Source organism: Hyperolius riggenbachi, chromosome 2 (genome assembly GCF_040937935.1).
Source record: "Hyperolius riggenbachi isolate aHypRig1 chromosome 2, aHypRig1.pri, whole genome shotgun sequence".
Lineage (NCBI taxonomy): Eukaryota > Metazoa > Chordata > Amphibia > Anura > Hyperoliidae > Hyperolius > Hyperolius riggenbachi.
The window spans coordinates 129,238,093-129,253,921 of NC_090647.1; the positions used below are offsets into that span (position 1 = coordinate 129,238,093).

The following is a 15,829-nucleotide window of genomic DNA, read 5'->3' on the forward strand; positions in this document are numbered from 1 at the left end:
CGCCCAAATACTGATATTTTACATTGGCGCCTATGGTGGTGCCCAATTAGTCCATTTGACAGCATGCGCCCTTATTTACTGCTTTGTAGTCATGGTACTATGAGACTTTATGAGAAATGGAAAGTCCCATATACCGAGGGAAAGGGGCCAACTTTAACCACTTCACCACCACACGTGCGTATATCTACGCTCCTTTTTACACCCTTTGCCCACCAGAAGCGTAGATATATGCACCTCCCGCCGCTACGTCACTGTCCGCGCTCCCGCTCGTTCGTGCGTGCGCCCCCTGTGCTCGTGCACGCCGCCGGCCGTTCGCCTGGAGATCAATGAATGGGAAAAACTGTTCCCGTTCGTTGATCTCAGCCCCCCAGCAATGATCGGCTGCTTCTATGAGAAGCAGCGCGATCATTGTGAAAAAAAAAAGTTTCCCAGCCTCATTGTGCTGCCTGTAAGCATACTTCCGACGCTTACAGGTCGCATGAACAAAAAATTACTGTGGCCATCTTGTGGCCAAATAGTAAAACTACATCCAAAACATTTTTCATATACAAATACATACTTTTACACTATAAATTAACTCATTACCTCCCACACGCCCCAATTTTTTTTTTTTTTTTTTGTAATAAAAAGAAAAAAAAATTACAATAAAAAAAAAAAATAGTTACCTTAGGGACTGAACTTTTTAAATATTTATGTCAAGAGGGTACAACACTGTTACTTTATAAACTATGGGCTTGTAATTAGGGATGGACGCAAAACTGAAAAAAATGCACCTTTATTTCCAAATAAAATATTGGCGCCAAACATTGTGATAGGGACATAATTTAAATGGTGTAATAACCGGGACAAATGGGCAAATAAATTTCATGGATTTTAATTACAGTAGCATGCATTATTTAAGAACTATAATGGCCGAAAACTGAAAAATAATGATTTTTTCCCCACATTTTTTCCTATTTTCCCATTAAAACACATTTAGAATAAAATAATTCTTGGCATAATGTCCCACCTAAAGAAAGCCTAATTGGTGACGAAAAAAACAAGTTATAGTTCATTTCATTGCAATAAGTAATGGTAAAGTTATAGACGAATGAATGGAAGGAGCGCTGAAAGGTGAAAATTGCTCTGGTGCTCAAGGGGTAAAACCCCTCAGTGGTGAAGTGGTTAATACCCTATTCTATGAGACTATGAGAATTGGATTTGCAATATAGAACGGAGTTAAATCACCCACAATGCAACCAAGGCAGGTGTTTAGGGCTTGGTGAGTGTCCTGGTTCCCATGTCTTCTGGGACCTTTTAATTCCTCCTTACCAAAAAAAGTGGAATGCAGGGAAGCCAAAGCTGCTACCTTGCTTAATTGGTCACAGATGTGCAGGAGGATATCTATGATAACAATAACTAGACTCCGGTAAAGGATTCAGGAATTCCACTTGTCATTGTTCACCTGTACTTCTGATCCCAGGGGTGTTTATTGCCTTCAGACTTTTGCAAGCTTACAGATATATTTTCATATTGGATTTCCAGTGCAGGTTTAATACTTCTGCTCTGTAAAATGGCATTAATACGTGCTGTATTTATGAACGCCTCAATGAGCTAATGCTCCAGCCATTAATCTGGGCGGAACCACAAACAGCCAATCAGATGTCACCCATTCACATCAATGGAAACAATGTAAAAGGCTGCCATTCTCACAGTAATAAATCCATAGTCCCCAAACTTGGCACAGTTAGTCACTTGGTGACCGAAGTTAATAATTCTGAAAAAGTGGGTTGAGCATAAAACAGCCAATCAAAATTCACCTATAAGTTTTCAAGGGGAATATTTAAACCTCTGCCATTCTTACAATGTTAATGGCAGAGACCTTCAGTCATTCATTGGTTGACTCAGGTTCAAATTCAGAAAAGGGGGTGGAGCCATAAACAGCCCATCAGATTTGTTTGATTGACTGATTTCAATGGGGAAATTTAAACTGCTTCCATTATCACATTATTGATGGCAAGGACCACAAAGCTCACAAACTTAAGTCATTGACTGACTGTGTGTCAAGGTTACAAAAAGTGGGCAGACCCAACAACAACTAAATACATATCCAAGCAACGCTGGGTCTTCAGCTAGTATAAATATAAATTAATGACCTTTTCCACAAAATACTTAAGATATGTTGCTGTTCGTTGTTGATAAGACACGTGGAAGTATCTTGTTATGTATATTACCTTGTTAGATTGGTCTTCAGCAGTAAATAAGCTAAGTGTGCCAGGTTTGAAGGTTAGAGACTGCTGCTGCGACGAAATGTCTTCCAAAGCAAAAGAGATCTTTCAATAAAGCTAGTTTTAGAATTGTTTTTATATACCATGACCTGGACAAATAAGAAATCTTGTGGAGAAAAAAATGTTACTCAGTCGGGAACATTAGAAATCTGATATAAAAACTGCAAATTACAGGAATGATCTAGGTTTTGAACTATGGACTAATGTATTGCAGCTTATGGTTGGGCTGTACAGTAATAGGTCATAACACTGTTGAGGCCTTATAGTAGGCCCACAATCAACGTCTCAATTAACACATGGCAAAGGCCCACTTCACCACTGAAGTGCTGTAGTTAATTGCTAAGGAGAGACCCCATAAGCAGTTGTAAGATAAAGGTCAGTGACTGCTCACTTCACATGCAAAAAGTAAAAAGCCCTTGATTGATTGGTTGTATCACCTCTGGGCCACATGTGACTGCAGGAGCTGCTCCACCAGGAAATACACCTGTATTTTATTTCTTTTTTTATTAAAAGTTATGGTCAAAGAGTACCTACATTATAAATTACAGTTTGCTTTAAACCTAATAATTTGCCAAGATATATAAAATCACACGTTTGTGTGATTTTCTCACCCTTTGGGTCTGTATTCCACATACGGTCTTGAAATCCCCACCCCCAGTATGAAATTGGGCCCGGGCCTTTTTTTTTCTTTCCAAACGATAGGTACAAAGGATGCTGGGGGATTGATGTCATAACTCCACCTCTCATGTCCATGTGATCTAATCTAGGCAGACAGACAGACAGACATCTGAAATAAGAATTATAGCAAACAGACATGATAAGACAGGCTGCAGTAGTTTTCCTGTCTCTTCTCTCTCCTACACACTGTGAAAAGAGAAGCAATTTGATCCAGGCAGACAGAGAGCAGTGGAAGGAGGGGCAGGGGAGTTAACCAGGATGAAGAGGTGGGCACAATGCTTTAGCAAGGCTTCAGCTTCAGGAGAAATAAGGAAGTGCTACTTACAGATATAAATGTGAGTCTCTTCTATCCATTATGATGTACCAGATGTAAACTTTATATGTTCATTTAACTGTACACAGTGCATAGACTACATATATTTATTGCCATTCAGACCTTTTTTTGGCTGGAGGTGATCTTTAACTTCTTGCCGACCGTTCCACGCCAATTGGCGTGAACGCGGTGGCAGCCCCAGGACCTTCTATGGGGCTAGCAGGAAAGCGCGCACGCTAATGCCCGCGCATTTCCGCTTAGAAGGTGGAGCGGAGCTCCGCTTTCAGTCTCCTAGCGGTGATCGTCGCTCGGAGACTGTTAGACAGCGAAACCGCCGTCTGATGCACCTGTACAGCGCTGCGATCTAAGGCAGCGCTGTACTGGGGACAGCCGTAGAGAAAAGGGGGGGGGGGAAATCACGTGTGTGCTGAGTTGTGCGGCCCTGCAGCGAGCCCTTAAAGATGTAGTGGCCCAATTTAGAAAAAAGGGCCTGGTCTTTATGGGGGTTTAACACCACGGTCCTTAAGTGGTTAACGAAACCACCCATCATGTATCTCTTGGGGTCTTTCCACTGTCTGCTCCCAGCTCTCCATCACTACACACATTTTGTGAACGGATGTGCTTTCTCCATAGATTTTTACACACACGTATATTATGGAGAATTAATGAAAAGGCAGTAACTGCAGCTGGATTTAGAACTTTTGTAGCAAGATGTTGATACTAGATCCCTCTAGAAATGAGAGGAGGAAAGGAAGTTATTCTTGTCAGATGATGTTAGTTATGACGTTAGATGAAAGGTAATCTGCTTTCAGTCACCAGACCCTTTACTTTTATGTTCATTTGTCTTCAGCCAAGGTCACTCAGGAGAAATTTGATGCTTCTATACTCCATGCAAAACCAGAAGTGGCCGCTCAGGAGCGCATGGTAGATGATGGAAGTGGGAGTGTGGAGGTAAGAGGTTAAAGTGTTTCACATTTCTGCTTATCTGCATTACATTTCAACAGTGTAAATTCAGGGCTGGTTCTCTCATGAAGCAAGGTGAAACAGTTGCATCAGGCGCAGAGATTACAGGGGCAACATGTTTGTACCGTGTTTACACTTACAGCATGCAGTCAGAGTAGGAGGAGAAGCGAGAGGAGAGTGAGCGAGGTGAAGAGGTCATCATTGGGGAAAAGCAGCTTGTTGTGCTGTGTGAGGAGTCTGACAGTGAGTAAGGAGGGGGGAGGCAGGAAAGCAGCAGTGTTTCATTTGACTTGCACAGCAGAAGGGAGGAGGTGGCACTGCTGTCCTGACTAAGGAGGAATGGAGTGGCTGAGGGTGAGCAGTTTGTTTGTCACAGACAGACAGTGTGTAATTGTGTTTAGCTGCAGCATGTCATGTGAGAACATTAACTGAAGCAATGTAAATTGTGCTGGTGCTGTGTGATCATTCCAAATTGGGGGGGGAGGGGGAGCGGAGCATTCCCACAAGTTTGCCTCAGGCAGTAAAAAGTCTAGAACCAGCCCTGTGTGAATTTTATATGTGTACATGAATTGATGTGGTGTGGTGGGACTCTACAAACACAATGGGCACCATACAATTTAGTTTTTTTCCTAGGAGATAATTTTTCATCGTAAAAAATTTTGCACTCAGTATTTGAAAAAGTAAGTGAAAAAGTATTGTCAAAATAATTACAGCATTTTCTGGTAGCTTAAAGCAAACCTGAAGCGAATGCGTAGTACGGATAATGAATCGAACATTAGTAGAAAAGAGTCTCATATTTTTATTTTCAATTATAGTGAAACCTTGGTTTGTGAGCATAATTGGTTCTGGAATCATGCTTGTGATCCAAAGCACTCTTATATCAAAGCGAATTTCCCCATAAGAAAAAATGTAAACTCAGGTGATTTATTCCACAATCCAAAAACAATTATAGAAAAATATTTAATACAAAGTAAGGTACTGTAAAAAATAAAAATGTAAACTAACTAACAGAAGCCTTGCTATCTGTTGGCTCATCCCAACCTTTCTTTCTTTGCGTGGCTTTAAAGGAAACCCGAGGTGGGGATTTTAAGTTAAAAAACAATGCTAAATGATCCGGGGGGCTGGACGGATCAGGTAGCCGCCATCACCGCTGCTCCTGTGGCCTGCATTTCGTTACTCTGGGGTCACGACACTGGAAGGAGAGAGATTTTCTGTAATCGTGCTGGTAGGCAAGGGAGCATCCAGGGAGAGACAGCTGCCCAACAGCAGCTAGGGAAAGCAGGCAATGTCTCTCTTCCTTTCCCCTCGAGATTAGCGACTATCATTGTCGCCAAATCCAGGGGTTATAGTGCAGCAGTGGGGGGGCAGAGGCATCTCATGAGGCAGGGAACATGCCTCTGTGTTCCATCTGCCCAAGCTTCTCTCCCCCCTCCGCCGCACCGCCTCGGGTACATTTTAACCACTTAATCCTATCTGGACGGATATTTTCGTCCAGTGTTTAAGCAGTGGTGCGCGCGCACATGCGGCACCCAGGTGGTTTTCTGTGTTGGCAGTTGGAGAAGAGAAGGGAAGCTTCCCCGAACCAACCGCAGTGCCTGTGATGAATGGACATGACCCCGACAAGGGGTCATGTCCATTCATAACAAAGAACTTGAATGAACATGTAAACAGGACTGTTTCTAGCTCCATCTAATGGCGAAAAGTTAAATTACACGCTACACATTTTTTTAAAATTAAAAATATTAATATTTTTGAATCATTTCATTTTCAAAGTCCCCTTCCAGTCTACCCCAGTTACCAAGTAAATAAAAAACAAACTAAGGAAACATAAAAAAAATCCATAAATAGTTGCCTTAGGGAATGAGTTTTGTGAATATAGCCCAATGTAGTGACCACTGCTGCATCCCTGCTCTGGGCCTGTAAGTATATTTATGGGAGGAACAAATTTCTAGAGTATTTATCAGAGGGCTGAAGACCAATTGTTTAACGTATTGCTGCAGATGGTTGTTTTAAATATGTGTAAAAGGAAGTGATTTCACAAAGCAGCCCCCTTCTTATGCTGACACATGTATGTTCCCAGGTGTGGAGGATTGAGAATCTGGAGCTGGCCCCAGTGGAGCCTCCGTGGTACGGGTTTTTCTATGGAGGTGACTGCTACCTGGTACTCTATACATATCATGTGAACAAGAAGCCACACTACATTCTCTACATATGGCAGGTAAGCATGACCCTGTATTGTCTTGTCATTAACATTGTCAGCCATGTGCCAGATGTGCTGAAAGCCCCTATAGGGAGCTCTGGATGTTGGGAAGAAATAAGAGCGTTCATCGCCTTTATGCCAGCTTTCACAAATCCACATAGAACGCAAGAGATAAAATTAAAGTGAATGAAAATATTTAAATATGCTCTAATAAGTAGAGATGGGCCGAACGGTTCCCCGGCGAACGGTTCCAGGCGAACTTTGGTGGTTCGCTTTTGCAGAAGTTCGATTCGCCTCATAATGCTGTATTGAGCAAAATTTTTAGCCTCCATTTCACTGTCAAACACACTGCTTTCAGTGCTAGAGAACCCGCCCACCCTCCCTTCAAGCTAGGTCCTTTATACCATTTGACTGGCTACACTAATTAGTTATGGGACAGCTGCTACACACTCTGCTAGGGAGATTTTAATTGGCCTCCCTCCTCCCTCCTACCGGAGGGAGGAGGGTCTCTTCTGCCAGGGAATTATACTATTTTAAAAACCAGTATACATCATACCATAGCTGGGAATACATACATGAGTATACATCATACCATAGCTGGGGATACATACATGAGTATACATCATACCATAGCTGGGAATTGAACCCAGATCTCACTGTGTGGTGGGCATGTCACCCTAAGCACTGTACCACTACAGAAGTAAGTGAAGCTAGCCTAAAATTTAACATTTATGCTCAATGCAATAGAACCATTAGGTTGCTTAAAGGAGAACTGTAGTGAGAGGTATATGGAGGCTGCCATATTGATTTCCTTTTAAGCTATACCAGTTGCCTGGCAGCCCTGCTGATCTATTTGGCTGCAGTAGTGTGAATCACACCAGAAACAAGCATGCAGCTAATCTTGTCAGATCTTACAAAAATGTCAAACACCAGATCATACCATAGCTGGGAATCGAACCCAGATCTCACTGTGTGGTGGGCACATCACCCTAAGCACTGTACCACTACAGAAGTAAGTGAAGCTAGCCTAAAATTTAACATTTATGCTCAATGCAATAGAACCATTAGGTTGCTTATAGGAGAACTGTAGTGAGAGGTATATGGAGGCTGCCAAATTGATTTCCTTTTAAGCTATACCAGTTGCCTGGCAGCCCTGCTGATCTATTTGGCTGCAGTAGTGTGAATCACACCAGAAACAAGCATGCAGCTAATCTTGTCAGATCTTACAAAAATGTCAAACACCAGATCATACCATAGTTGGGAATCGAACCCAGATCTCACTGTGTGGTGGGCACATCACCCTAAGCACTGTACCACTACAGAAGTAAGTGAAGCTAGCCTAAAATTTTACATTTATGCTCAATGCAATGGAACCATTAGGTTGCTTAAAGGAGAACTGTAGTGAAAGGTATATGGAGGCTACCATATTGATTTCCTTTTAAGCAATACCAGTTACCTGGCTATCCTGCAGATCCTCTGCCTCCAATACTTTTAGCCCTAGACCCTGAACAAGCATGCAGCAGATCTGGTGTTTGACATTTTTGTAAGATCTGACAAGATTAGCTGCATGCTTGTTTCTGGTGTGATTCACACTACAGTGGCTGGATAGTGTACTGGTTAAGGGCTCTGCCTTCGACATGGGAGATCAGGGTTTGAATCCTGGCTAGGTCAAGTACCTATTCAGTAAGGAGTTCAAGGCAAGACTCCCTAACACTGCAGGGTGGCCTCTTGAGCGCGTCCCTGTGGCTTGCAGCTCTTGAGCGCTTTGAGTCCGACAGGAGAAAAGCACTATACAAATGTTTGGATTATTATTATTACTGCAGCCAAATAGATCAGCAGGGCTGCCAGGCAACTGGTATAGCTTAAAAGGAAATCAATATGGCAGCCTCCATATACCTCTCACTACAGTTCTCCTTTAAGCAACCTAATGGTTCTATTGCATTGAGCATAAATGTTAAATTTTAGGCTAGCTTCACTTACTTCTGTAGTGGTACAGTGCTTAGGGTGATGTGCCCACCACACAGTGAGATCTGGGTTCGATTCCCAGCTATGGTATGATCTGGTGTTTGACATTTTTGTAAGATCTGACAAGATTAGCTGCATGCTTGTTTCTGGTGTGATTCACACTACTGCAGCCAAATAGATCAGCAGGGCTGCCAGGCAACTGGTATAGCTTAAAAGGAAATCAATATGGCAGCCTCCATATACCTCTCACTACAGTTCTCCTTTAAGCAACCTAATGGTTCTATTGCATTGAGCATAAATGTTAAATTTTAGGCTAGCTTCACTTACTTCTGTAGTGGTACAGTGCTTAGGGTGACGTGCCCACCACACAGTGAGATCTGGGTTCGATTCCCAGCTATGGTATGATGTATACTCATGTATGTATCCCCAGCTATGGTATGATGTATACTCATGTATGTATTCCCAGCTATGGTATGATGTGTACTGGTTTTTAAAATAGTATAATTCCCTGGCAGAAGAGACCCTCCTCCCTCCGGTAGGAGGGAGGAGGCTAATTAAAATCTCCCTAGCAGAGTGTGTAGCAGCTGTCCCATAACTAATTAGTGTAGGCAGGCAAATGGTATAAAGGACCTTGCTTGGAGGAGGGTGGGTGGGTCCACCAGCAGTGATGTGTATTTCACTCAATTAGGTGTGGCTCCAGGTATTAGAGCTTTTGAAACATGTTTTCTATCATTTTTCCAGTTGATAGAATTTTTTTAAACTTTCAAAGTTCGCCTCCCCATTGAAGTCTATTGCGGTTCGCGAACTTTTTCGCGAACCGAACCTTTCGCGGAAGTTCGCGAACCTAAAATCGGAGGTTCGGCCCAACTCTACTAATAAGCATTTGCTTTATATTCTGCAATCTGTCTGACTTAGACCAGAACTGCTGAAGGAACACATTTTTTTCATTAAATAAGAAAGGAAGAAAGAAACTTAATCTGTATAATTGTGTGTTTTTTTTTATGTGAATTGATAAATGCCCCTTTTTGCTGCTGAAAGCTCCCATTGATTGTAGTCGTCCCAATGCTGGATGGCATCCAGTTACCAAGCAATTGTCGGGAGTCCCCGACATTGCGGCGGGTTGGCAGGCGTTTACAAGTCAGGAACTCTCTGCATTTGGACTATAAGACACAGTGACTTTTTTACCCCACTTTTGGGGGAGAAAAAGTGAGTCTTATAGTCCAAAAAATACAGTAGATGGGGCCAACTTACCTGCTAACAGAGATAAGAGAGATGGTGCATGTGGAGCTAGGCTGCATTGCTCATTAGATTTCCACCGCCACAATGCCACGTCAGTCCTCTAACTTGCTGCATAGAGTGCATGCGCCTCTTCATCTCTATCTCCCCATCCTCAGTGAGCACTTCACTTGTTACTGGGGGAGGGTAAGTGCAGCAAAAGGAGGAAGATGAAGCAGTGAGGGAGTTGGAGAAACAAGGGGAAATTATTATGGTAGGAAACAGGACCACATCAAAACCAGTCCACTGAAATCTGGTTGGTGAAATCCACCTTATCGCCCGAGGTCTGTGGCAAAACCCCAGGCAGTTAAGAACCACTGTACTAATGCAGGGACTGAACACGACTCCTTCATTTGTGTAGATAATGGCGCTAGTTTGTAACTCTTGCAATGCATATATACTGTATATATATATATATATATATATATATATATATATATTCTACTTTACTCCTGTTTATCTCATCATGGGTTTGTTTCACTAAATGGCAGTAAATTTGGGCTATGTGCATGACAAGTTTACTAATGATTACACCACGTGAGCACTTGGGTAACACAAGCATTAGGATGGTAACGCACCTTAAGCTATTGGTGTAACGTGTGTTACCATAGCAAGACACACATTACCCAAGAACTGGGGGTCCAGCTGATGTGCACTACTAAATAAATCAATCCCCATGCCACATGTATGTTCAATTGCACTTTAACTGCATTAAACTGAAATTTGTTGTTCTGGTAGGCTTACAGACCTTTGTCTTCTCACTGTTGTCCACACAGGGCCGCCATGCCTCACAAGATGAACTAGCTGCTTCTGCTTATTTGGCGGTTCAGCTTGATCAGGACTTTAATGGTGAGCCGGTACAAGTGCGAGTGTGCATGGGAAAAGAGCCTCGGCACTTCATGGCCATCTTCAAAGGAAAGCTGGTTATATTTGAGGTAACGTTGCATTGTGCTGTGTTTTCTCTCCATCGTCAGGAAGGGGAGGGCATCCTGTGTGTCAAGATCTGTATTACTGTACTAAAATGTGTTGATATGGCTTTAAATGTTATTCTCATCCTCTAAATTGATGTATTGCTTATTTTCAAATGCTAACATTAAGAAAAAGCAGTGATGATAGAAAGAACCAGTGCAGTTTGAATAAACATGTTTTGTTTTCATTTTAAACAGAGACTGAAGCGAATTAATTTTGCCCTTTTTACCTTATAATTCGCTTCAGTACTCTCAGCACAAGTAAACCACCACATCCCTGTCGCTAAACAAGTGCTTTAGACCCCCCAAATCCTTGGGGGGGGAGGAGGGCAATCGGGCTGGCATTTACTGAAAGAGGCAGAGCTTTCAGCTTCAGCTCTGCCTCTCCTGATGACAATCGTGGCGGTTCGCCTCCTCTCCCCGCCCCTCTCACTCTTCCTTTATAGAGAGGGGCGGGGAGAGGCGGAGATCCGCTCGTCGATTGACATCAGGAGAGGCAGAGCTGTGGCTGAACCTGGCAATTTGGGCGGTCTAAACCCCTCGTTTTGCGGCGGGAATGCGGCAGTTTATTTGTCCTGGTACCACTGAAGCAAATAATAAGGTAAAAAGGGTGAAATTTATTCGCTTCAGTGTCTCTTTAAATTATAAAAATCAAAGTTTAATGTTTTTATTGTCTCAGGTGATGCTTATGCAGCTCCCATAAAGACAAATCATGAACTATTATGCATTTTATGTGTTCTCTGCACTCAGAGGTGTTTCTCAGCCACATACAGGAGTTTTATGATCTCTAATAAGTTATCAGTAAGAATTACACTGCAGTCCATCTGCAGAGAAACTCATCTAAAGCCCTGAATTCTTATCTTAACTCTTACAGTGAGAAAACGAAATCTGGAGCTCGTTCTAAGTTAGGACTGTACCTAGTATTTTTTTTTTCTTCAGTCACTGTGTGATTAATTTTTGCTATGCAGTTACTGTGTGGTCAATTACAGTATTGCATGTGTGTACATACCTTTAAGAGGTACATCTAACATAAAGGATGAAATGTTTATTTTGGAATATAATTCAAAGGCAAGGTTTATTGGAGGGTATTTGAATAAATGAAAGAATTTTGGCAAAAGGTTTATTTTGTTTAAGTTCACCCTTCCTATGCAAAATGGGAACTATTTACCATATGGACTACTTATGCCAACATTCTGTTTCTGTTGCTGTACAGGGCGGTACATCCCGTAAGGGGAGTGAAAGTCCTGAGCCACCTGTCAGACTGTTCCAGATTCACGGAACTGAACAATCCAACACCAAAGCCGTGGAAGTTCCTGCATACGCTTCTTCTCTTAACTCCAATGATGTATTTTTGCTGAAAACGCAGACAGAACATTACCTGTGGTATGGAAAGGTGAGCCTGACATTTCTGGGTCTAAATTTGTCTATTTACAGAGAGTGACCAAAGTAAGTAATAACACATCCAAAGTGCAGGTATCTTCTGGAGAAAGCAAGTACCTGTGATCCTCCTTGGATTTAATTTTGGTAGACCTGAGGAAGCCCTGTACACACTCAACAGAAGAGTGCCTCATCTTCCCAGCTTGGAGCTAAAGTGCATGTATGTAAAAAAGAAACAGTGCGGCTAGTATGTACTCAATGCAGTCCTACTACTCACTGCAGTGCCAGTTTTACTAAGGGCTCTTTCACATCAGACAACGCGAACAGGAGCCGTACTCCTGCACGCGTTGTCTGCCTGCGGCATGTCGTCTGGTATCTGTGGTGCGACGCAATCAGCGGCGGTAGCTGGTAATTAAACCAGACGGAAAACGCCGGCTCGCGGGTGCGTTGGAGGAAAAACTGCGCCCGGGTGCGTCGGAACCGCAACGCATCGAAACGCAGCGTCGAGTGTGAAAGGTAAAATGAAAGTCTATGGACTTTCATCTTACCTTGGTTAACGCAAATGGCTGCCGTTTGCGTTAACGCACAAAGTCTGCCCTAATGTGAAAGAGCCCTAAACGAGGCTGCAGAGAGCCTTGAGAGATGTTTCTGAAATCAGTACTTACCGTCAGTCCCTATCCTCAGGATTCTCATTGGTCTGTTAAAGACTAATAGGGGGGGGGGGGGGGGGGGGAATTCAAAGATGCTTTTAGCTTGCAATACTTAGTACAGCAAAGTCCCTTTTATCCGAAACTCGGGCAACTTGAGGTCTCAACTAACCGCATGCCAATGGGGATAACGTGGACAGTGATCTGGTTTGACGCAGAACGCTCCCGGCGATGTGAGTGGGAGCGAGGATGCACGCGGCCAGGCCCATGCAGGCACAGAGGCCGTGACATTAAAGTCGCAAAAACTTGAAGTGAGCCGTGGCAGGTGATCGTTTTGTCCCAGCGCGGGCACAGGATGTCTGCGGGAGGCCTGTAGAAGCCCTAGGAAAATTAAACTCTTATTTTATATAGCTTACAGTTCTCCTTTAAGCCTGACGATAGAGAAGGAGTGCTAGAATGCTTGAGCAGTGGCAGTGGAGCGCCAGGTCCTCTTCAGTTCAGCTCTGCGCCATGCAGCCTATCACCTTCCAACTCCAGTCTCTGCATGTCAAGGTGATTGGCTGTACGACAAGCCACTAAAATGAGGAGGACCTGTCCAGCTGCTGGAAGTAGGTATGTATGATATTCTGCTGCCTCTGCTCTGCATGTAAGCCGAGCCCCCTTTTTACGCCCCTGGAAATAGGGCTAGGTGATGAAAGGGAAGAGCCAAATCTGCTTGCTCATAAACCCTCGTCTATAAAGAGCAGCCCAGATAGATACATGCAAGCGCCTTAAGGACAAGGCGGCCGCGGCTCCCCTTCCCACAGCTTTGTGACATCCAAGACTTACTGGAAGGTTATGTAGATCATTAGAAGTAATTCTTAAATTTAAATAAAAATTGCTGTATAACAAATGTGCCCATTATGTTTTATTTCACAGGGGTCAAGTGGAGATGAAAGAGAAATGGCGAAGCAGCTTGCTGCCATTTTATATGGTGATTCTGAGGAAACGCTGGCAGAAGGACAAGAGACTGTACAGTTCTGGGAGATTCTGGGTGGGAAGGCCCCATATGCCAATGACAAGAGGTATACATATATTAGTCACTTTCCATCAACATCTTTTCAACTTAATAGAAAACTTAAGCTATGTATACACACTAGATTAAACATAATAAAAACCGCACTGGGTGATAATGTAGCATGTGTACAGCAAACACCAACCCTTCCCAATGAGTTGGGTAGCCTGCCTTTGCGCTTCCTTTTTACCACTCCGTCGTGCAAAGGGTGTCCTCTCATCCTTCCCCTCTAAACAGCCTAAGCAGTTTGTACAGCCTCAGCCACAAACTACTGACCCTAAACAAACAGACCATGTGAAGACAAAAGCCTTTATCTGCATACTTATCCTGGTTCACTGACTGAAGACGGAGGGTCGGCAATTACTATTTAACCACTTGAGGACCCACCCTTTACCCCCCCTTAAGGACCAGCATTGTATTATGTGATCTGTGCTGGGTGGGCTCTACAGCCCCCAGCACAGATCAGGGTGCAGGCAGAGAGATCAGATCACCCCCCTTTTTTCCCCACTAGGGGGATGATGTGCTGGGGGGGTCCGATCTCTCCTGCCTGCGTGTGGCTGGCGGGGGGGGGCACCTCAAAGCCCCCCTCCGCGGCAACATTCACCCCCCTCCCTCTCCTACCTGTCCCCCCGGTGATCGGGGCTGCACAGGACGCTATCCGTCCTGTGCAGCCTGTGACAGGACGTCCCCTGTCACATGGCGGCGATCCCCGGCCGCTGATTGGCCGGGGATCGCCGATCTGCCTTACGGCGCTGCTGCGCAGCAGCGCCGTACAATGTAAACAAAGAGGATTTTTTCCGCTTGTGTTTACATTTAGCCTGCGAGCCGCCATCGGGGGCCCGCAGGCTATTCACGGAGCCCCCCGCCGTGATTTGACAGGAAGCAGCCGCTCGCGCGAGCGGCTGCTTCCTGATTAATCAGCCTGCAGCTGGCGACGCAGTACTGCGGCGCTGGTCCTGCAGCTGCCACTTTGCCGACGCACGGTATAAGCGTGCGGTCGGCAAGTGGTTAAAGTGGACCCAAATTAAAAATACAAGATTTCAGAAATAAAATCTATTTTCTAAATTATAATAATAAATAGCAGCCTTTTTTCAGCTGCATGATGACAAATATAAAATATTTCACATTTATTGGAGGAACACCTCCTTTCCTTTCATATTGCCGTGACAAAATCCGGCAGACTGGGGGAGGAGATAAAAAAACAAAACACAGGCTGCTACTTATGATATCACAGGGGAGGTGATCTCAGCTTGTGTGAGATTTCACAAAGACGCATCTGTGAGGGAGGGTAGCTGATGACAAACACACCCATGATCGAAAACCTCCTACTAAGCTCAGAAGTAATGGCTGCCACCTGTATAATGGAAGTAGAAGGAGGCACTCAAAAGGCGGGTAAACGTAGTTTATTCCACAGGTGGCTAACACAACATGTTTTGGGGTTTCCCCCTTTCTCAAGTGTACACTTGAGAAAGGGGGAAACTCAGAAACATGTTGTGTTAGCTACCTGTGGAATAAACTACGTTTACACGCCTTTTGAGTGCCTCCTTCTACTTGCATTGGATTCTGTTTTTGTGGAAGTGGTGACCCACTGAAGGACTAAGCACTGGCGGACCAGGCTGTGAGTCCTGGGAGAGTGACTGCTCTAGCATCTACTTCACTGCCACCTGTATAACCCTAGTTATGAAAAGAGAAGGGTGAAAAGCATGCACTGAAATGCTCATAGGCTTGAAAGAGTGTTTATTTATCTTTGTATGTGTCAGAGTGGTGCAACTAAATATTTTGAATTAAAAAAATGTTTGGTTTGGGTCCGCTTTAAGCCAGCAATGGAAGCTGTAATATGCCTCTCACTACAGTTTTCCTTGGTGTGTGGGTGGTGTTGACTGCAATATTTGTCTAGGGGGCAGTGGTGTTTCCTCAGGAAAGGGGGGAGGTATGGTTGTGTGTTGGGATAAAAGAGTGAAAGGTTAAGGGTAGCTGAAGGTGCATGGAATTGTGCTCCCTATCTCACACAAGCACACTTTAACTGGGAATGGGTCTCCCCACAAACCCCAAACCTCCCCCAACACAGTGCACTCTGTATTTCCATGCAGAGCAGCAGTCATCAGGTGAAAGCCGGTTCCAG

The 15,829-nt window shown here is 44.0% G+C and overlaps 1 protein-coding gene across 2 annotated transcripts in view; it reads left to right on the forward strand.

Annotated features, from left to right (window-relative positions):
* Positions 1-15,829, forward strand: part of AVIL (advillin) — a 96,445-nt gene that overhangs the window by 60,329 nt on the left and 20,287 nt on the right. For both annotated transcript variants that reach the window (XM_068267406.1, XM_068267405.1), the window contains exons 11-15: positions 4,109-4,209; positions 6,302-6,439; positions 10,438-10,596; positions 11,843-12,022; positions 13,572-13,717. In XM_068267406.1, coding sequence (XP_068123507.1) covers positions 4,109-4,209; positions 6,302-6,439; positions 10,438-10,596; positions 11,843-12,022; positions 13,572-13,717 — 724 coding nt within the window. The remainder of the gene's footprint in view (positions 1-4,108; positions 4,210-6,301; positions 6,440-10,437; positions 10,597-11,842; positions 12,023-13,571; positions 13,718-15,829) is intronic.